This window comes from Punica granatum, chromosome 6 (assembly GCF_007655135.1).
Source record: "Punica granatum isolate Tunisia-2019 chromosome 6, ASM765513v2, whole genome shotgun sequence".
NCBI classification, from domain to species: domain Eukaryota; kingdom Viridiplantae; phylum Streptophyta; class Magnoliopsida; order Myrtales; family Lythraceae; genus Punica; species Punica granatum.
The window spans coordinates 18,359,300-18,380,959 of NC_045132.1; the positions used below are offsets into that span (position 1 = coordinate 18,359,300).

At 43.2% G+C, this 21,660-nt stretch overlaps 1 protein-coding gene across 1 annotated transcript; it reads right to left on the reverse strand.

Annotated features, from left to right (window-relative positions):
* Positions 1–12,661: 12,661 nt before the first annotated feature.
* Positions 12,662–14,619, reverse strand: LOC116210115 (MLP-like protein 31). The gene is made up of 2 exons (XM_031543926.1): positions 14,337–14,619; positions 12,662–13,211 (listed from the first exon to the last, which is right to left on the reverse strand). Exons 1-2 carry the CDS (start codon positions 14,527–14,529, stop codon positions 12,934–12,936), a joined length of 471 nt encoding a protein of 156 aa, XP_031399786.1. The 5' UTR covers positions 14,530–14,619; the 3' UTR covers positions 12,662–12,933.
* Between the last annotated feature and the right edge of the window lie 7,041 nt (positions 14,620–21,660).

Sequence of the window (21,660 nt, forward strand, 5' to 3'; positions counted from 1 at the left end):
AAGAAGCTCGATATCGGCGTTAAGCTCGGCAAGATAGAAGGACCGGCCGAGAAGAAAGAGGGAGAATCCTCGAAGAAGGTTGCTACTGGGACACCCTCCGCGGGAAACAGGAGAGGAAGAGACACGTCCGTCAATGCTGTTAACCTAGGGCGCCAGGCCCCCCAACAGTATTCCAACAATTACACGCCCGCACCACCGACCACTCAGGTGTATGCCCCACCTCCGACGCATTATCAACAGTAACTCCCAGCGCAACAAGTATATTATTCCGCCCCGCCGGCCTCCTTTCCGTTGCCGGCCCCGCACAATTACGTCCCTATTCCTCCTCCAATCCAACAAAGCAGGCCTCCGGCTTCGAGAACTCCTCAGCCGGTGCAACGGGCTCCGGCCCCGCAGGACCAACAAGGCACCGCGCAGCGGCGCAAACAATTCACACCCCTTCCGGCCCCGCTCTCCCACATATACCGGCAACTCCTCGCAGGCAATAGGATTGGATCAGTAGCGCCTAACCCCGATTTCGACCCCACCATTCAGGATCAGAGTCGGCCCTGCGAGTACCATCAGGGCGCACCCGGTCACACCACCGACGATTGTTGGAAGCTGCGGGAGAAGATCCAAGCTATGATTGATGGCAAACAACTCACGTTCAACCTCCGTCAAACCTCCGAACGTGCAAGCTAATCCTCTTCCCGATCACGGGTCAAGCTCGGGACCCAGCATTAACATGATCAGTGTTTGTGCCATAGGGGAGTACGAGACCGGGCAGGAGCCATCCGCCCCGTTCGTAATCGAATATGTGCCTGCGGAAACCGATATAGGGTACGCGGGGTTTTATGCCACGCCCGCCCCATTCGTGATAGATGTCCCCGCACGAGAGCCATATCAAGATAGCAAGGTTCCGTGGACCTACGAAGGGAGTGTCGGGAACCTCGAGCGTCAATTCAGCGTCATGGGCGTGACGCGCTCGGGACGAGTGTATGAAAACCCGGAGGCCGCGAACAAAGGAAAGGCGCCTGCTGCGACATTAGGATTCGCCCCGGAAGCTACGTCGATCCCACAAAAGAAGGTGACCGAAGAGGAAGCCGAGGCTTTTATGAAGATCATCAAGGCAAGCGAGTACAAGGTTGTTGAACAAATGGGCAAGTCTCCGGCCCACATTTCACTACTCGCCCTTCTCTTAAGTTCGGAGCCACATCGTGAAGCGCTCCTGAAGGTCCTGACGGCGGCACAGGTCCCCAAGGAGACGGCTCCAGATCTCATTGAAGTAACCGTTGGATCGATATTCTCCAACAATATTTCATTCTCGGATGACGAGTTTCCCTCCGAAGGGTACGCACACTCGCGGGCGTTGCACATTGTCTGTAAGTGCAATAACTTCGTGGTAGGCCGGGTCATGATCGACAATGGTTCGGCTCTCAATGTATGCCCTGTTTCCACCCTGAAGCAGATGAATGTGGATCTGAATCGTATTCGTCCAAGCAAGACAGCGGTTCGAGCCTTCGATGGCTCGCGGAGAGAAGTGAACGGAGAGATCGACCTTCTGATCGAGGTAGGTCCATGTTCATTCAATGTCACTTTTCAGGTGCTCGACATCCCCATTGCCTTCAGCTTGCTGCTCGGGAGGCCATGGATCCATTTTGCGGGCGCAGTCCCCTCCACCTTGCACCAAAAGCTTAAGTTCATCGTGGAAGAGCGACTCATCACGGTCAAAGGTGAGGAGGACTATGCAATTTATAAGGAGACGGCTGTCCCCTACATCAGTATTGGGGATGATCAGAACCTCCCCTTCCATTCGTTCGACACCATCTCCGTCATCCGAGACTACGGAAAGGCCAGTCCGTCCCGCGCCGACCGCATGGTGGGGAAGATCTTGCTGCGCCATAACTACATTCCGGGTTCCGGACTCGGAGCACGTGGGCAAGGGATCAACCGCCCCATCTAGATTGAGGAGTACAAGAACAGGAGGGGACTCGGTTTTCGCCCTTCCTGCCACGAGATTGTTGAAGCCCGTAGTGGCAAGCACCTCCACCGTCTCGCAGCGTACTACGGGAAGATCAACAGGGGCACCCCAGTTCCGCCACTCTCCCACTTCTTTTCAGGACCACAGCATATCGTCGGAGGTACTCTTGACGGCCCCTCCTCGGATTTAGACGACGCGCTTGTCGATCTGCTAGGCATATACGCCGTCACCGAGGAGACTCCTTCAGGGGTCTACATCCGCCTCGCGCAGGAGAATGAGGAGCTCAACAACTGGATCTCAGTCCCGCGCTACTCGGCTGTAATCGCCGATGTGTAAGGCTATCTTTGTAGATGATGTTTCCCGCGTGTCGGCAAAGTCATAAGCCACACGACGGAAGAGGGGTTTTTGTTATGGCATCAATGTTCCCACCTTCAATGAAATCCCTACATGCATTTTTGAATTCTCGTGTCTCCTTCGTTTCCTTCTCTCTTACTCATTCGCAGCACTTTAAATATTTTTAAGACGACTCGTTTAAATTTCCAGGCTCCACTCGAATCCAAATCTTCGACGCGTCGATTCGAACCCATCCGAAGAACTCCTCGAAGAGCCCCAACCCATATACTTCGGGGAAGGGCTCGACGAGGACGGTCGAGTGCCTGAGATAGAGGAGTTTGCACCGCCTCGAGAACCGTCAACTCACCTCAATTGAGCCAACAGAAGAAATCAACATAGGCACTGAAGAGGAACCTCGCACGCTAAAGATCGGGACGGGCCTCGATCCAACACAACGAGCTCGGATGATCGATTTCCTGAAGGAGTACCAAGAGGTCTTTGCCTGGTCCTACGCCGACATGCCGGGTTTAGATCCGTCGATAGTCAAGCACTCTCTCCCACTCGATACAGAGAACTTCCCGCCCAAACGGCAACACCTATGGCGGCAGCGAGCCGGCCTTCTCCTCCGCATCAAGGAGGAGGTCGTCAAGCAGATAAATGCGGGATTCCTAGAAGTCTGCAATTACTCTGAATGGGTGGCAAACATCGTGCCCGTGGAGAAGAAGGACGGAAGGGTCAGGGTTTGCGTCGACTACCGGGACCTCAACAAGGCTAGTCCTAAAGACAACTTCCCTCTGCCTCACATCGACGTCTTGGTCGACAACACTGCGCGCCACAATCAGTTCTCCTTCATGGATGGCTTTTCGGGGTATAACCAAATCCGGATGGCCGAAGACGACAAGATCAAAACGACTTTCATCACGATGTGGGGCACATTTTGCTACAAGGTCATGCCCTTTGGGCTCAAAAATGCCGGGGCAACCTACCAACGGGCAATGGTTACGCTCTTCCACGACATGATGCATAAGGAGATCAAGGTCTACGTTGACGACATGATCGCAAAGTCCAAGGAGGGAGAGGATCACCTCGTCAATCTGAGGCGTCTCTTCGAACGTCTCAAGAAGTACAAACTTAGGCTCAACCCGGCCAAGTGCACATTCGGCGCGAAATCCGGAAAACTGCTAGGATTTGTGGTCAGCGAACGAGGCATCGAGGTCGATCCTGACAAGGTGAAGGCGATTAGGGAGTTACCTCCGCCATCAACAGTGCGCGAGGTACGGAGCTTCTTAGGACGACTGAACTACATCGCGCGTTTCATCGCGAACTTATCAGATAAGTGTCAACCCCTCTTCCGGCTGCTTCGTAAAAATGCAGCAATTGAATGGGACGACGACTGTCAGAAGGCCTTTGACGATATTAAGACATACTTAGTTCAGTCACCGGTGTTGGTCCCGCCCACACCAGGTCGACCTCTCATTCTTTACCTGACAGTGCGCCGGCAATCATTGGGGTGCATGTTGGGGCAAGAAGATGAGTCCACACGCGCAGAACATGCCATCTACTATCTGAGCAAGAAGTTTACTGAAGGGGAATCCAATTACCCGGAGATCGAGAAGATGTGCTGCGCACTGGTGTGGGTCACGCAGAGACTTCGACAGTACACTCTCTATCACACTGTCCGCTTGCTGTCAAAAGTGGATCCCCTGAAATATCTACTTGGTAGCCCATCCTCCATGATGAACATTGCAAAGTGGCGCTGTCAACTGACGGAGTACGACATCGAGTATGTGCCCCGCACATCAGTCAAGGGGCAAGCAATTGCAGACCATTTGGCGGAATTTCCCATCGAGGATGACACGCCGATCAACTCCGACTTTCCAGACGAAGGGATCCTCCGAGTAGATGAGGAGGAGGATGGGACCGCGTGGAAGATGTATTTCGATGGCGCGGTGAATTCCACCGGTTCTGGTATCGGCGCAGTGCTGATATCCCCGGACGGACGTTATTACCCGATTGCAGCAAAAGTTAATTTTCTCTGCACCAATAATGTGGCCGAATATGAGGCATGCATCCTTGGCTTGCAAGCAGCGATTGATTTCAAGGTGAAGGAGCTAGAAGTGTTCGGAGATTCAATGCTCACAATCTTCCAGACGTTAGGGCAATGGAAGACGAAAGACGCAAAGTTAGTACCATACCACGAGTATCTCGAGGAGTTAGCGGAGAACTTCGAGAAAATCTCGTTCACCTACACGCCACGTATCAAGAATCAGTTTGCAGACGCACTTGCGACACTAGCATCAATGGTGAGCATCACAAAAGAAAACCTCATTGAGCCACTTCAGATCGAGATTGCCAAAGGCCCGGCTTACTGCGACACAATCGAGGCGACCGATGAACAGCCATGGTACGAAGACATCAAACATTTTCTGCAAACTGGCCAATACCCGACATTTGCCAACCGTCGGGACCGAAAAACACTTAGGCGACTCGCAGCGCATTACTTCCTGAGCGGAGAGACTCTCTACCGCCGTTCCTTCGACGCCACACTACTCCGGTGTGTTGACGAAAACGAGGCACAACGCCTTATGGGAGAGATACATGAAGGCAGCTGCGGACCCCACATGAGCGGTCTCATGCTCACCAAGAAACTCATGCGCCTAGGTTACTTTTGGTCCACCATGAAGGCCGACTGCGCCAAACACGTCAGACACTGCCACTTGTGCCAGGTCTATGCCGATCAGATCAAAGCACCCCCCAATGAGCTACGCCCGATGGCGGCCCCGTGGCCCTTTTCAATGCGGGGCATCGATGTGATCGGCCCTATCAATCCCAAAGCATCCAATGGACACATGTTCATTTTGGTGGCAATTGACTACTTCACCAAATGGATCGAGGCCATAACGCTCGCTTCGGTCACCGCAAATGCCGTGACACGTTTCCTTAAGCGCGACATCATCGCCCGATATGGAGTCCCCGAGACAATCATCACCGACAATTCCAAGAACCTGAACAACAGGATCATCGATGACCTCTGTGAGCTATTCAAAATACACCATTGCAACTCTACGCCATACCGACCCCAAATGAACGGTGCAGTGGAAGCTGCGAACAAAAACATCAAGAGGATCATCGAGAAAATGACGGTGACCTACAAGGATTGGCACGAGATGCTCCCTTTTGCGCTCTTGGCATATCGAACGTCCATCCGCACTTCAACCGGGGCAACTCCGTATTCCCTAGTCTACGGCATGGAAGCAGTCCTCCCAATCGAAGTGGAGATTCCTTCCATGAGGGTCCTCGCCGAGTCCAAGCTCGAAGAAGCAGAATGGGCGAAGCAGCGCTACGAGCAGCTCAATCTCATTGACGAGAAACGGCTAACAGCGCTCTGCCACGGTCAATGCTACCAACAAAGAATGGCTCGAGCGTTCAATGCAAGGGTTCGCCACCGCGAATTCCGCCCCGGTGATCTCGTCCTACGAAAGGTCTTGCACATCACACCTGACTCTCGGGGCAAGTTTGCATACAAGTATGATGGACCTTTCGTCGTCAGGGAAGTCTTCTCCGGAGGGGCAATTATCCTAAGCGATATGGACGGGACCGAAAACGCGCTCCCGGTCAATGCCAATGCCCTTAAGAAGTACTACCCTTAATGGCCTCTTTGTCATCCGGCGGTTCCTTTGTGTTCTCGGAGGTTTCAGGCTACCCTCCAGGCCCTTATCTTCCTCTGTCTTCCTTTGGGCTCTGTGCCGTTTCACCTCACCATATTTTCTATTTATCACGCACGTGTCCTGTCCATTCAATTCTTCTCATCTAAGGATACTTCAGAGAGAAAAATAATAATTTTCCCGCTAGGTCGAAAACCTCCTTGAGGCGGCCTAGGCAAAAGTTAGGGAACGAGGGGCACGACTTAAAATCCCGCAAAGGGGAGTCGTGGCAAAAGGAGAGCACAAATAAATTCCTCGCTAGGCTGAAAACCCGCAAAGGGCGGTCTAGGCAAAAGTTAGAGGAACCGAGAGGTGCGATCGGACCCGAACGTGGGCGATCGTAGTAAAAGGTGAGTACTCATGTGAGAAAAAGTCAAATAAAAAAAATATCCCGCTAGGTCGTTACTCATCCTACGGCCTAGGCAAAAATTAGGGGCAATTGTCGGCTTGACCACGAAAGAACAGCGGCACTTCGCGTGAAGCTACAGCTAGTAGTGGTTCGGCAGTCCTCGACGTAAGCAAACTCTCTTCGACTCTCCAGGCTCGAGACATGCCTCGAAATGGGGTCGAATCGTCGTATCCTTAATTTGGAGGATCCTAAAGATCCCTCCCTTTACCTTTACTCAAAACTCTGCGGGCCATGCCCCACCTTGTAAAAAGCCTTTCTTTTAGTCAAGTACATGTCACATTCGGGGACATGGCCGCCCCTCAAATGGCCACTGTGTCCAAATCCCTGAAGCATCGCTACATGGATTTCCTTTGCACATCGTAATTCCAGCGGTATTGCGTGACTGACAACGACCGTTAGCCGCTATTCCTTGTGTGCAGGTGTGAGCATTCGGATCCTGAAAGGTGTCTCTTCCTGACGGACTCATGTCTGCCTTATGCGACAAGACGAAATCCTAATTCGAGCGGATGACCCTCAAGGAGACACACAACGCCCAATCCTGCGACAAGCGACGAACAACGCTTGCCACGGCACCGTCATAAGCACAATATGAACTCGAATTCAACGGATCATAGCCTTCGCCCTCCGGCGCCCTGCGTCGTCCCCCGACATTAGTCATTGCTTCTACATTCCATCTTTACCGCTTCTCGAACTTCGCGTCCAGGACTTCGTGTCCATCTTCACTGCTTTTCGGACTCCGTGTCCATCTTTACAGCTTTTCGGACTCCGCGTCCAGGACTCCGTGTCCATCTTTACTGCTTTTCGGACTCCGCGTCCAGGACTCCGTGTCCGTCTTTACAGCTTTTCGGACTCCGCGTCCAGGACTCCGTGTCCGTCTTTACTGCTTTTCGGACTCCGCGTCCATCTTTACTGCTTTTCGGACTCCGCGTCCAGAACTCCGCGTCCATCTTTACTGCTTTTCGGACTCCGCGTCCAGGACTCCGCGTCCAGGACTCCGTGTCCATCTTTACTGCTTTTCGGACTTCGCATCCAGGACTCCGTGTCCATGTTTACTGCTTTTCGGACTCCGCGTCCAGGACTCCGTGTCCATCTTTACAGCTTTTCGGACTCCGCGTCCAGGACTCCGTGTCCATGTTTACTGCTTTTCGGACTCCGTGTCCACCTTTACTGCTTTTCGGACTCCGCGTCCAGGACTTCGTGTCTATCTTTACTGCTTTTCGGACTCCGTGTCCAGGATTTTGTGTCCACCTTTACTGCTTTTCGGACTCCGTGTCCAGGACTTCGTGTCCATTTTTACTGCTTTCCAAAATTCTTGTTCACTTTTACTGCTTTCCGGACTTCGTGTCTGCCTTTATCGCTTTTAGGACTTCGTGTTCACATTTATTGCTTTACGAACTTTTATTGCTTTACGAACTTTATCCCTGCATTTGCTTTTTCGAGTTACAAATTCACACCGTATCATTTCCTTGTCATGACTCATTCGTCTTTTTCCTCCCACAAACAGGTACGTTGCATCTGGGAGAATGGCCAGGTGGTCGTCAAGACTGAACGGGTGCTTCTCATAATCTTTGGCCGCACCCTCTATCCGAGCACGCAACCAAAGAGGGGCAAGCTGTCAGCACCCAATTTTGGTCCACCGGCTTCAGAAGGCAAAATCGTCGTTTTTGCCACCCGTGAGGGAAGTATTTCCGATTAATTACCCGAGTATTCACGACTTTTCGGAGATAGCACGTTTTCCTAATCTAGCACCAATTTTATGATTTTTCAAAATAATACCATTTGGGACGTTTTCAAATTTCGCGTACATCGGCGTCAATTTTCAAAATTCGGGACAAATTCTAGATTGAAAATAATTTTATCGCATAATATCGACCGGCGAATTTTCCGGAGCGTGATGGCGGTCTCGAATTATTTTTCCGACGTCCGATCCAGAAGACGAGATTTTAAATTTGTACGCGCGTCGATTTTGAAATTCGAAAAAAAAAAATTTCAAAAGCCGGTCAGAAGTCAGACTGCTGACTTCTGACCGTGGCTTTCCCTTTTTCTTACTTTTCATTTTCCCAGCCTTCGTCCTTCTTCTTCTTCTTCTTCTGACTTCTTCTGTTTCTTTTCTTTTTATTTTCCGATAATGGCAGCTCCCTGCGGCGCCGCTCTTCTGCCCGAGACCGACTCGTCTTGTCACTGTCCTCTCAGCTACGTTCTTCCTCTGCACACGTTAACTCTGACTCGCACGGCAACAACCGGAACCGGCTCGGCCCCTCCTCAAAAACCGGCGGTTCTCTTTCCCTCGCTGGCTCTCCCTCTCTCTCTCGATTCCGGAACAAAATCGGCAGCTCACGGAAAAAATCGGGGGGGGGGGGGGGGGGGGACTCAGACACGAAAAAATTTTCCCACAGCTCACGCTCTCCCTCAGCTCACCCAGATTTTTCCCCGACAGCTCACCCACGGCCGAAACTTCCAGCTCCTAGCCGAACCCGCAACTCCCCCAGCTCACCCGGGAACCCCCAGCTCGAAGTACCCGAAACCCCGCTGCCCCTCAGCTCGCCCGATCCTCCCGAAAACCCCAGCTCACTCATTCTCATCCCGGCTTTCCCTCAGCTCCAGACCGGTCCGCCTACTCTCGGAGCTCGACTCCCCGAGACTCCCTCAGCTCGACCGCACACCCGAATTTCTCTCGGCTCCCTCGCCTCCCTTTGTGTTTTTTGGCTAACCGGGTCGTCTCATTTTTTTTTCGGGTTGAACAGAAGGCCGAGACCAGCAACCCAGACAGCACCAGGCGGCCCAGCCCGGTCCTCCAGCGGCCCAGCCCGTTTCAGCAGAGCCCAGTCCGGCCCGGTCCGCCCCCCATCAGTCCGAATCCCATCGGCCCAATAGTCGGTCCGGCCCACTAGGCCCAATTTGGTCCAGTCCACCCCACCGGATCTCGGCCCGACCCAACTCGTCCGGCAATTTTCTTTTTTTATTTTTTTATTTTACAGATTCACCCCCAATCTCCCGAACTAGGTAAATTCCCAACTTAGTGGCATGTTTAGGACTCCGCTTCTGAATATTAATGCTTACTTGGATGAATATGATGCGAAATGAATGTTATTGGGCTGTACGGGTGATCGGATTCGTCTCAAACTCGATTTTACGAACTTTCCGTTTGTCTCATTTTAGTACAGAGAACGCATTTTTTATTTTTTCAGATCTGCCCTGAATTTTAAAATGGTTTCCAGTCAAGTCCCGGTCATTTTAATATCTTCAAATCAGTCCCTGAACTTTTCGAAATTTTTAAATCAGTCCCTGAACTTTTCGGAATCTCCAGATCAGTCCTGAACTTTTCGGATTTTTTAAATCAGTCTCTAAACCTTTTGCAATTTTCAAATCAGTCCCTGAATTTTTCGGAATTTTCACATTAGTCCCTGAACTTTTCGAATTTTCACATCAGTCCCTGAGCTTTTCGGAATTTGCAGATCAGTCCTTTAACTTTTCGGAATTTTCAAATCAGTCCTGAACATTTTCCAAAGACATCCAGCCCTTTCCTACTTGGATCACCGACCGACAGCGTGTGTACCATGTTTAAATATTTCATTCTTGTAATTATATGTATATGGCATGACAACATGTGTGCTTTGCATGATTTTTCGCTTTCCATGAATCGGTGCCGTTTTATCGATTTCGTTGATATCGTGTTTGCGTGTATGTTTGTATGTGTTTATCATGATCATGGCGGCACCGGTTATGTAAATTTGTACGTTCGCCGTGCTTAATGTGGTGATATGCTCTTGATCGGTGCTTAAAATGCTTTATCGTTTAAATCGAAACCTCACATGAATTGGGTTAATCATGCAAACTCGACCTAAAATTAATTTTTAAATCCTAAGGCGATCGGGAATTAGGATTCGCATCGGATGGTCCATCAATGATCGGCTCGACGGTCCGAAACTCGAATATTTAGAGCATTTGGCAAAACATTAATTAATTTAATCAATAATTCCACTAACGGGGTAATTGGACGTTCACACGATTAATTAATCCACTTGGCCCTAATAATTTTGTACGAATTGGTAATAAACCGGTAACACGCGTCGATAGGTTGCAAACATGCGTTGGTGCCCTTCTCAAAACTTGCAAATTTTATAAAACTCGAGACACGTAGTTCGATGTGACATGGATGTCCAGGAAGGACTTGCGCGTCTTGACTCGAGGCCTCACCTGATTTCAGGAAACTCAGGTCGGGACGTGGAAGTTCTTCTTAGATCACTTCCGGATAGATTAACCGATCTCTTGGTTTTCTGGGGTTCTTGACAACCTTGGAGGGCCCAGGGGATCGGTTAGCGCCGGTCACAGGCCGAGGCGGCCCGCGCCGCATGATCTCTCTTTTCTGAAAATATTTTCACCTCAAGGGCAAAATCGTCTATTTGCAACTTAGCGACACCCCTAGGGTTAGAATAATAGAAACACTACGGTATTAGGGTAGGGATGGGCTACCTGTCTAGGCGCAACTTCATCTGCACAGCCCGCTCTATCCGACCGATGAGTTTTTTTATTACTCTAGCATAATCTCGGGTAGTTAGTTCGGGTGGATTGGCTCAAAATACAAACACCGGACTAATTATATACTTGGTTAAGACAAAAACGGGCAATAGCGGGATAGGCGTTAGGTTCTAGGACTTACGAGCGGAATCCATATTCGGTAATAACTTGTAACAACCATAGTGTCACAACATAGAACAATTTTAAAAGCAACCCACAAATATAAGATTTGACAACAGACGTCACGTACGTCAAGTCCTCGAAAATAATGCCAAGTGCGAAATACCTTCCCGAGGCGATCCTTGATCGATTTCACACCTTGTACCCACTTTGTCTGTTTAGGGTAGGATTTGCATGCCAAGATACCCCGGTTAATAATTGGTTAATTCACGTAAATTCGGTAATAATAAAACCCAATTGTTTGTTTATTTATGCCCGTTTTGTTACATTATTGCACTTGTTTTGTTATGCGGATCGAGCCCGATCCCTTAGGATACGATCCATAGGGGGTCCAACGCCCCAACCGTAGATCACAAGGTCTAACCCCCTAACACTGAGCGCGCATCTTAATTTCAATTCCAGTTTTTCAAACCACACGGTGAGCACGAGTGGAATAATAACCGAACGCGATTCGACCGAGATTCAGTTGTTGTAATTTGTATTTTATTTATTTGAGAGGACAATGTAAGGATTTATATTATACATTTTTTCATGTAAGAATCCCGGTCGGAGAGTGGACGGTCGGAGTGTTCCTTCGAATTTACGGCGTCAAAACGCGTAAGATGAGCGGAACTTAATTAAGCGGTAATTAAATTAAAATGGCAAGTTTAGACAAGCTAGAGTACCGATAGGGCATGCGAGATATAGGCTCGCATGTAACAGAACCCCCGAATTCGGAACCTCGAGTTTCGCAGACCATATGCCTTAGCAATTAGGTGTACCCCGTATCCCTAGACCCGAGTAACTTGCCGGCCCTCGACCTTTCGGGTTGTAAAATGGCAAGTGGTAACTCCTTCTCACGTGCGTCCGTCGCGCGTCCCCGGGAAGGTGGACACTTCCAAGCCGCGTTGCATAGGCGCGCGCACGCGTGCCCCGACGAGATGAAATTCGGGTGCGCACAGGCATTCCTTCATGAAAATAACACTTGATATATCATATTATACTCGATTATCTTTCTTTCATGTAAATAAACATTACGTTACATTAAGCATATTCTTATTATACTAGCGCATACATTGCACGTGATTTTTTTTTGTTTTCATTCAATAATAAGAGAGACTCGTGAGCCTAATATGAGGAAAAAAAAATCTAATAAAGGGCATAGGTACTCGTATAATGTGAATCTGACATAGAATTCTTAATTAGGTAACCAGACGATAGAATATATCACTATACTATATTTCCTTCATTATGAAAACTAATTGAAAATGTTGAGTTATTATATATATATATATCTTAAATAATTTGATTTCACTAAGATTTAACGGTATTATTGTGTAAATAGTTAAAGAAAAATAACTATTATGCTTCCCAATAAAAATAGCTAATATACTTTCCATATAATTGATACATTTGTAAACATTTTCAAGCAAATGAACATAGGTCCATTGATTCCCGTGATTTTGTCAAGCAAATGAAAAATAGCTTCTCATTCCATGTATATATATTTTAAATTTTGGGTTTCCAGTTTCCTTAATTTTGTCTCCACTTCATTTCTAAGTCAAGGTATATCCATCATTAATGTAAACTCAGGATAACTTTTATTAATCCGAGGCACAACAATACAACATCGGCTCTTTATTGACAATAGGCCCATTGGGCCTAATACAAAAATAAAAATTAAAACGAAATGGTGAGGATCAAATTCAAGACATTTTGATCTCGATATCGGCGTCTTGTGCCATTACACTAAGACTATTTCCTCAAGATCAGCTCCTTATTTAACATAGCATACACACAAGTAATTATGCAGAAATGTACATATATTACAGAAAGCCTTGAAAAGGTCCTTAGGCCCCAGAGGTCAGGTTAGCGTCAATGTCCCTGGTGACCTTTACGGCGAACTCGAGTAAAGAGTAGGGTTCCGGGGTCTCCTCGCTTACCTTCCCGTACTCTATTGTCCAATGCACGGTGGTCCCAGTCCCCCCCTCCTTTGCAGTGGCCTGAACGATCAGGATGAAAGTCTTGTACAAATTCAATAGATCACCTTCGATCACACTGAAGGTGGCTTTGTTATTCTGATCATCCAAGGCGTCGATTCTCTCCTTCGCAGTCTTGGGCTGTCCGTCTTAGAGATTTCAATTTCGCAAAACAAAAAGTTGCCATGGGTTAAAATTTGTTCGATAATTTTCTTATGTACTTCAACGAAGGAGGAGGGTGGGGGGGTGGGGTGGGGTGGTAAGGAAATAGACTAAACCCTCAAATCCAGAGAGACTGAAACTGGAAGAACATAATCCTCTGTAAAGATAACGAAAATGCGATCTAGCAACCTTTTTCCGGATGGACCGAATGATGGTGTTTTTTTCAATTAATGATTTCTCGAATTCTTCTGGGCAAGACTAAATTTTAAGTTATTATAAACACAGTTCCTTGTAGGAGGAATTTTTTTTTCCCCCGGTGATCTGTAAGATAATATTTATATTAAGCTTACTATTATGTGTTATCTAAATAGTAGGGGCGGCCCAGGAGAATTTGGGGCTTAAAAAAAAATTGCATACGGAGCGTGATTTATCTAAAAAAATATTATAATTTTTACTAAAATTGTTTTTCTAATTTTTTAAAATGCAATTTACGGATTAATTTTTATAATCAATGTCTCTAAAATTGTTTAGCTAATAGTAAAATTAATCAATATTATTTTTCTTGAGGTATTGTAGATTTTTAACTAATGGAATGTTCTTGCGATAATATTTAACCCGGATTCCTACAGCCTAAAATGAGGAAGTCGTGCCCTTCCTTTTTCACCCCCATTTTTGTGTCTAACCCAAGCCAAGTGGGATCTATTTACAATTAGAGAAAATTTTAGGGGGGCATCGCTTCAATTTTTAGAAACTTGCCGTACTGACTAAGCGATTCAGTTAAAAAGGTAAGTACATCCCCATTTACTTAATAATTAAATGGTTTTTTGATTTAAGTATATTAAATTAAATAATTTTCTTATTAAAATTAAGCTGAAAATTTAATTTCAGCATTTGACTTGAGTAATTAAATACACTCTAGGTCTACAGTAACATTATATGGATTCCACCTGATGAGTCCTGACATTATATCCCTGACGCGTGTTTAGGGAATAACTATGGTTGTATCAGAGAATAGAACATCAAGGGATATTCGTCATAAAATAAACAAATAAATAAAAGAACATCAAGGGATAAAGTTTTAATGTTATAAAGTGCGTGCATATATCCCTTACCATGGACATAATCCCAATGAATAACAGACCCGACCTTTCCCCAGTCACCTTCGTGCAACTTGGTACCATGTACGTTGTCGGGGCTCGCGTCCGAGATGTCCTGAGGCTTGGAGCTGAACACATTGTAGAACTTTTTTGGCGAAGATCTGATCCCAATGTCAATCTCCATCCTCCCTTGTACCAAATGAGCCATTTCTTTTTATTCTACTGACTTTCTTCTTTTATCAGATATTATGGTGAATGATGAAAAAAGATGAGGAGGATATATATATAGAGAACAAGGGTATGGAGCAAACAAGTATGGCCGGTTAGCCCTTTTATAGATAGGAGAATACTTAATTTTGCTACCAGTCTTTGAGAAGAGTGACAGGTATCATAAAAGTAGGGAAGGAAGGGAGACATTAATTAATCAAGTTATTAAACGTGGGTTAAATAATCGTGATCGATATCAAAAGTGAGTATAGCGCAGTGTGCACGTTTTCGCCTGACAACTAAGAAGTCGTAAGTTCGATACTAAGTGAGACTAACCGTCTCATTTCTTAGATATTAAGATTTTTTTTCATTGTATTCGGCCATGAGCATCTCTAATAACCGAAAAAAATAATTGTGATAAATATGTTCTCCCAAAATAAAAAGAAGGGAGGGGGTGTGAATATTGTAGTTGGCAGGATATAAATTGTTTTCATTTGTTATATTAAAATTTTTATATAATGTTTTTCAAATACAAGAAAGATCCAAAGATCTAAAACACAAAATGAAAGTATGGTGAATGATGGAAAAAGATGAGGAGGATATATATAGAGAACAAGGGTATGGAGCAAACAAGTATGGCCGGTTAGCCCTTTTACGGAATAGGAGTATACTTAATTTTGCTACCAGTCTTTGAGAAGAGTGACAGGTACCATACAAGTCGGGAAGGAAGGGAGATATTAAATTAATCAAGTCATTAAACGTGGGCTAAAAAATCGTGATCGATATCAAAAGAGGGTGTAGCGCAGTAAGCACGTCCTTGCCTGACAATTAAGAGGTCGTAAGTTCGATACTCAGTGAAACTGCCCGTGTTCCTTTATTAGATATTACAATTTTTATTTTATTGTATTCGGCCCATGGACCTCCCTTGTAACTGAAAAAAATAATTGTCATTAATATGTTCTCCCACAATAAAAAAAAGGGAGGGGGTGTGAATATTGTAGTTGGCAGGATATGAAATTTTTTCATTTGTTATATTAAACTTTTAATATAATATTTTTCAAATACAAGAAAGATCCAAAGATCAAAAACAAAAAAACAAAAAGTAAATTAAAAAATGGACACAAATAGTCCCAGTGACTAGTGAAAATTGAATTTGAAACCTCTTAACTTTTAGAAGAAAGCGATTGCCACTATCCTATACCTCATTTCTCCATTTTTTTTTATAAATGCCATGCATATATAGAAATTAATTGACCGATACATGTAGCTAGGCCATGTATATCATGATGATATAAGTATTTCTAGTTAGAGGACATACGATCAGGAGTGTGTAATTGGACAACATCTTAAATGGATTTGCTTAACAATGAATAATGTGAATAGGAAAAAACAATAAGATTATATAAATTCATGATCTGTTAACCATGTGTTAAGCTAATTTATTTATTTATTTGTGGCAATCTAATTGGTGCTTCCTCATACTCCATGGTGAGGTAGGATCACCCGAAATTTTTTCTGTATAAGTTGGCTCTTTGCATGAAGTCCATGAACGTATAGGGAACTTACTGAGCAGAAGAGACATAGTCAATGGAAATCGAAGATGGGAAATGGGAATAGATGTGAACCCAAAGCATTGGTTTGCCTCGAGGGCAATTATCACTGTATTCAACCCAAAACATTGGCTTCTTGTATCTTCGCATTATTTTGGTAATGTATGTTATATAATGTAATGGCAGGATTAATAAAAACGATAATTTAACCGTTTATATTAATTAATAGGGCAACTACAATTATATATGGAGATGCATATCAATTATGAATTACAACACATAAAAGTTAAAAGCGCCAATACTTGAGAATTTTTTTTTTAATGTGCACATGGTATTTGGAAACCTAACAAATACTAATTCAGTTCGAGAAAAATTATGACACGTACGCCAATACAACTAACAGTCTAGCATTCATAAAAAAAAATCATAAAAAACTAACAGTCTATCATGGACATAATAAATCAAGACAATTATAACGTATATTTTTTAAATGGAAAATGTTGGGACACCGACCACGGTATTCTTAGCATTCTTTGGAGAACATAACGGAATGGAGTGTATAAGTTAGAAGAGTGAAAAAAGAAGAAGGAACAAGTTAGATCTCTATTTCTGATCTTTTTCTTTCAAATAATCTTAATGATAAGGTACTCTGAAATCCTAGGCTTGGTCAATACGCTCTCTTTCTTGATTTATGGAACTGGTGGCCTGAATCAGCAGCGGTGGCAAATGTAGGAGGTTTGGAGAAAAGTATGAACGGAAGGGCATTCGAAAATAATAAGAACATATTCTTCTTCAATTGCGCTGCTGGCCAGCTCCAATAGCAAAGATCGATGCGGTGATTAAATAACCACATCTTCAGTAAGCAAATGTTGACATCGGTCCGATCTCATCTGCTTTGTTCCGGATCAATGATCGGGTCACTTAGTTAAAGGAGATCTCGTATGCTTCTACTAGAAAGATAGCTCTATCCTTTCTGAAATATTAGGATATAGTTATTGTAATATCGTTCACTTCTTAGAATAGAAAATCGAGATCTTGCTCACGTTATTTTCAAACCTAACCAGCCAGTTCAATGGAAAAGAATAACAATTTTATAATTAAAAAAAAAACAACAATCAAAATTAAAACCCTAAATTGTTGATTGTTGATTAGTTTTTCTTTGGGATCATAGAACAATCCAACCGCAAGAGATGCCCCATCAGTTGGCAGCCTCCATAGCCAAAATCCAAATTAACAAGCAATCCGATTCTAATTTCATGATATCCACAGCAAACATGGCGGTTCATTCACCTAATTCCATGAGCACCAAAAATCCAATGGCAGAGGTGAAGAATTGCTTCGAATCAAGAAATTTCTTCAAATTCTTTTAATCTTGGGCGTAACTCAGCAAAAACAATTTCATGGAGGTAAAGAATTGGTTCCAAATAGAAACTGGATATCATTTTCGAAGGAATAACATTGAAATTAAGAATGGAAAATTGAATTGGAAGGACCGGAATGAGATATTAGGATATCCACAAATTTCAAAAATTGAAATCGAATTCTGAGGAATTTCGTGATTGCTTCCGATTCAATTGCACAGATATCTTAGTTGAATTGGAATTGGAAGTAATTCCTGATATTGCTTTTAATTCTTAAATTGATGTTACATGAACTCAATTGAAATGAAAACAATTCTTAGAGTGCGTTTGGATTCAAAGTTAAAGTAATTTTAATTTTGATTGCATCGGAGAACATTGCAAATTTGAGCACGCATTGGGATTACTCTTCGACGGAATGATTGTTGGTGTTTCTGGTTGTTTATTTATTTAATTCTTAAATTTTGCATGCTGATTTTTTTAATAGTTTTTGATTTGTGATATTGAAATGATAAAATTCATTATTTTCTTACTGAACCGGACGGTTTGCAGAAAATAATGTCAGTCAGGATCGGCCCATTCTCGGACGCGGTCAATTGTCTTCAGAAATATATATGGAAAAAATACAAAAATAAAAATATGTGTAGAGAGTTGTTATTCTATACAAATATCGCCAAAACAGCAGAAATATTATCAACTACCATAGTTGTTTTAATTTTCTTTTCCAGTTAATTATCGTAGAATCACCCCTACTAGTACTAATCCGATGAAATTGCAGGTTACTTCTTTGATTTTAGGTCTCCATTTCGTTGACTTGGCCGTTAGCATGGTTAATAAAATTAGTTTCAAATTTTAGACTTGAAACTTCCTTACTAAGAAATTAAATGGGGAGCAAATATCGAATGCTACCGCCATCTCTTGATCCAGTGATTCACATAAAAAATTTATTATTTTTTCCTAAAAATCTGTAGTTGCAATTAATTTTTGGACATGTGCGGGCATAGAAATTAATTAAAGATGCAACTAATTTTTGGACCATGTGCATCAAAATCATGTGCATTCAGCGTCCAGCAAAATCATTTGCTGTCACTAGCTGTACTTGGCAGTTAGAATTTATCTGCAATGGATACCGGAGCACTAATTAAGGCTTTCCGACCAATATTTATATTGGAGATTCTAGAGAGTTGACAGCAAAAACAAAAACAATCACGCTTATTATTATTATTATTATTTTCTGATTATAAGGTCTCCTTATGTAAGATCCTACCCATACACATGTCCTTTGTCTTTTTAGTTTAAAATTCACTCTTGATAGTTTATCTATCGATATTTTTTGGCCATGCATCTTCTCGTTGACGATCGATCTCTCCCGAGAACAAGCCGGACTCTCTTTGATATTAAACTGAACAAAAAGCACCGGCTAAACCAAATAAAAAAATAAATTACTTAAAAAATAAAAAGAAATAATAAAGAAACACCAAATTAACGTTTTCTACTTCTCCAATTGAACAAAAGCCGATTGGAGGCGGCATACAATTTCGAAAAATCCCTGAAATCGCTCGTAAATATTTTGCTCGAAATTTTATATTTCTATACTCCTGATGACAAAAACAACCCTTTTGTTCTTAACAAGATCTAGATCCTCTTTAGATACAAGTTAATTAATAATCAAATGATGATAAAGGCTTCACTGAATGATTCATTGTTGACTAATCCTGTTATTAATGAAACTGTTAACTATTACCCCTTAGTTGGCCAACTCCAGAGAGATTACCTAGAACAATGGGCTCCAACATGGATGAGAATATTATCGGAGAAAGATGATATACCTACCTATGTTGCATCACTGCTGATACCAAATGTTCAAGAAATGGCTAGGAAAAATCCTTTAGAGTTTCCCCGGAGATACATTAGGACCGAGGAAGGTATTCCCGAGGAAAATTTTATCTCTCGCCAGAGATCTTCACTCTTGAAAGGATGCCGGGACAAGCTCGAAAAACTCCATGAGGCATGCCAAGACTGGGGCTTTTTCAGGTTTACCACTAAACGGGCCGGTGCCAAGCGTCGATGTGATTAGAATTTTCATGGGAGATTTTAGCGATTCTTCGAAATAGTATGCTGCTTCAATTGATTCTTGTTCAATTGGAGAAAAAGAAAAGTAAAAAACGTTTATTTGTTTAGTGTTTCTTTATTATTTCTTTTTATTTTTTTATTTCCATTATCTTTTATTTGGTTGAACCGGTGCCTTTTGATTTCGATTAATATTGAAGAGAATCCGGCTCGTTCTCGGGCGAAATTGACGGTCGACAAGAAGATGTGTGACCGAAAATATTGATGGCAAACAATGAGGGGAAATCTTAAACTAAAAGGACATATTCGGCCATGCGCACGCAAGTCTCTTGACTTCTGATTTCACCTAATCAAGCCTAACGACACCAAATAGACATCAATTGGACTCCAATTCCTAAGGCCAAAATACCAAATAAGTGAATTTTACCTTAATTAATCTAATTAACCATAATTAAACTCTAATTAAGCAAAATTAACACCTAATTGAACCTATGTCCACTCGGCCAAATCACCATTCAACATCACATAGAGCTTCATGAGCCACATTCATCCACCCATGCATTGATTGGACTTAATTCACCCTAATTAAACATAATCAAGGTCCAAATATCCTAATTAGACTTTAATCATACGAAATTAAGCCAAAATAAGTCCTAATGCCTCTCGGCCCTATCATGACCGACAACAAGAAAGCATACATTTAGCAATTCAAGCATGAGTTGAAGGCAATTGGGTCTAATCTAGCCTAATTACGAACAATTGGAAGCTAATGGTCACTAATCATTGGATAATTTAGCTTAATTAAGCCCGAATTCATCAAATTGACTCATCTAAACACATTTTATCAACATGACCGGAATGTAACAATGGCAAGGAGATCCAATTTCATGCTAATTTCATGCAATTGATCAAGATTAGAGTTAATCCTAACAAGGTAAAGTCACTAGGCGTCTGATTTCATGCAATTAACACTCTAGTTGACCCAATTAGCCACAAATTGGACTCGAGTTCAACAAAACTAGAGCTGTCCCGAGCCAATTTTTAGTTGACTTTAAGCCTAATTAGGCATGCCACTACTCAATTAATTCTAATCGGGCACTAATTACACGAAATTGGCCACCTATTAGCACAATCTACACATAAATGCATTGGATAGGCACGTGTCAACCACACTGCGAGCTAGACATCTCGACTTCGGGTCTGACTGGAGGCGTGGAGGCTCAATTTATGTTAGTTCGGGTAATTGTTCGGGACTTTGAGCATAGAAACGTTGAAATCGGGTTAAAACTCTTCAAGAATCCTACTAATTATATGAATTATAGTATTATACGTAGCTTAATTGAATTTTGGGATAATTTTGGCAGAACATTAGCAAATGAAGTAGTTTGCTAAAAAGTCCTTAATGCAGAAAATGCCCCTCTATTTATAGGCAAATGGGACTCGGGGATTGATTTGTAAATATCGAAATCTATGGGGTGAAATGAAAGGATTTCTGAAAAGTTAGAGGTCGGATGCGTGCTAGTTGGCCATCCGGATGAGAATATCCAACTGGACCCGCCCAAGAACCCCAGCACGAGTAATATTCGCGCTTGTGTCCTGAATTTCCAAATTCGGTGAAAATCGGTTCAACTATTTGGAACTGAACTGATTTTGTCGGAAATAGTAGTGTCCGCCCTCAAATTTGTTGAAAAACTTCATTTTCATCGTTTTTGAGATTTTTGAGCATATTTGAGTGAAGAAAAATTGCCGAAAATATTCCCAAGTTTAGAAAATGATTATTTAACTAAAAAACATCCCGAAATGAATATTTTTCGCTATGTGAGAATACGATTTCTCCGTCTCGATCTCTTTTCCTATTGAATAAATTGTAAGAATCAAAGACTTTTAAAACCTGTTTAGTTTTAGGATCAATTTTTAAAATTTTAACTCTAACTTTAACTCTACTCACTACACAATAAAAGTCAATAACACAATTATTAATTTTTTATTTTTTTTTCAATTTTTTTAATCCATTTAATTCAACTTTTAATACTAAATTCTTTTGACTATCCGTTACTTTTTTCATTTTTTTCTCATAATTCAACAACACAATTATTACAACCCAATTAAAATCAAAACTCAACTATACTTAACTCTAAAATCAAACACACCATT